Source organism: Suricata suricatta, chromosome 6 (assembly GCF_006229205.1).
Source record: "Suricata suricatta isolate VVHF042 chromosome 6, meerkat_22Aug2017_6uvM2_HiC, whole genome shotgun sequence".
NCBI classification, from domain to species: domain Eukaryota; kingdom Metazoa; phylum Chordata; class Mammalia; order Carnivora; family Herpestidae; genus Suricata; species Suricata suricatta.
In genome coordinates, this window is record NC_043705.1 from 11,011,219 (window position 1) to 11,012,253 (window position 1,035).

Genomic DNA, 1,035 nt, shown 5'->3' on the forward strand with positions numbered 1-1,035 from the left:
CCGCCCCCCAATAGCTGGTGCCGGACGCACAGTCTAGATCACCTGCGCCGGGCACTGCAGCACGTTGGGCCACCCCGACCGTGGGTCAGGCGCGGGGACAGTGCGGAACCCCTGCCGCTCGTCCGCCCGCGTGCACGCCTCGCTGGGCTGCAGAACAGCAGCCCCCTCGCCTCACGCCCACCTCTCCCTAGTCGCCCAGCGGAGAGTGGGCTGCGGGCTGCCCGCCAAATAACTGCGGGGGCACACGCTTCGGAGAGAGAAAGTTTGGCGACCGGCGACGCCGGTGCAGCAAGGGTTTGGGGAGAACCCCGGGCCCGAGCCCGAGCTTGGCCGCCCCGAGTGCAGAGCAAGCCCCGCGAGGTGATCATGCCCCGCCGCTCGGCTCCGGCGCCCGGGAGCCGGGATTGGCTGCGCCGCGCTCCGGCCCGAGTGCGCCGCGGCGCTGGGAGGGTTAACTGCCTCGGCGCCCCGGCCGGGGGAGGATGGGGGCGGGGCCGGAGGAGGGGATCCCCACAGTCCGCGGGAGGAGCCCGCGCGGGCTTCCCGGGTCCCCCTGGCGGGGGCGGAGGGCTTTCCCAGCTGCCGCCAGCTCACATTTGTGCCTTCCGCGGAACATGAGGGGCTGGCGCCCCCGGCCGCCGGGTCCCCCGGCTCCGGCGCTCAGGCCCTCCGGCCGCCACAATGGGTAGGCCCGCCGGCTTCTCCCGCGGGGGCGAGGCGGCTTGCTCGAGGGTACGGGGGCTGCTCGGCGGCTGCCGGCCGCCGGCGCCTCTTCTGTTGCTCTTCGTCCTCCCCACCTGCAAAGCACAGACAAAGCAAAGGCGGGTCACAGATGCGCAGACCCCGAGCGTCTCCTTGGCGGAGCCCGGACTGCAACTGCGGGTGGGAGAGGGGCCTGGGGCGGGCTGATCCGCACCGTTCGTTAGAGCCTGGCTGGGAAATTATTAATAACGACAACTCCGGCCGAATGTCCACTCCGGGGACAGTGCTGGAGGCGGGTATAATTATTTACTTTCTAATAAACCGATGAAAATG

The 1,035-nt window shown here is 70.6% G+C and overlaps 1 protein-coding gene across 2 annotated transcripts in view; it reads right to left on the reverse strand.

Moving 5' to 3' along the window:
- Positions 1-736, reverse strand: part of KCNN2 (potassium calcium-activated channel subfamily N member 2) — a 163,727-nt gene extending 162,991 nt beyond the window's left edge. For both annotated transcript variants that reach the window (XM_029941948.1, XM_029941949.1), the window contains exon 1: positions 595-736. In XM_029941948.1, coding sequence (XP_029797808.1) covers positions 595-616 — 22 coding nt within the window. In that variant the 5' untranslated portion in view covers positions 617-736. The remainder of the gene's footprint in view (positions 1-594) is intronic.
- Positions 737-1,035: the final 299 nt, after the last annotated feature.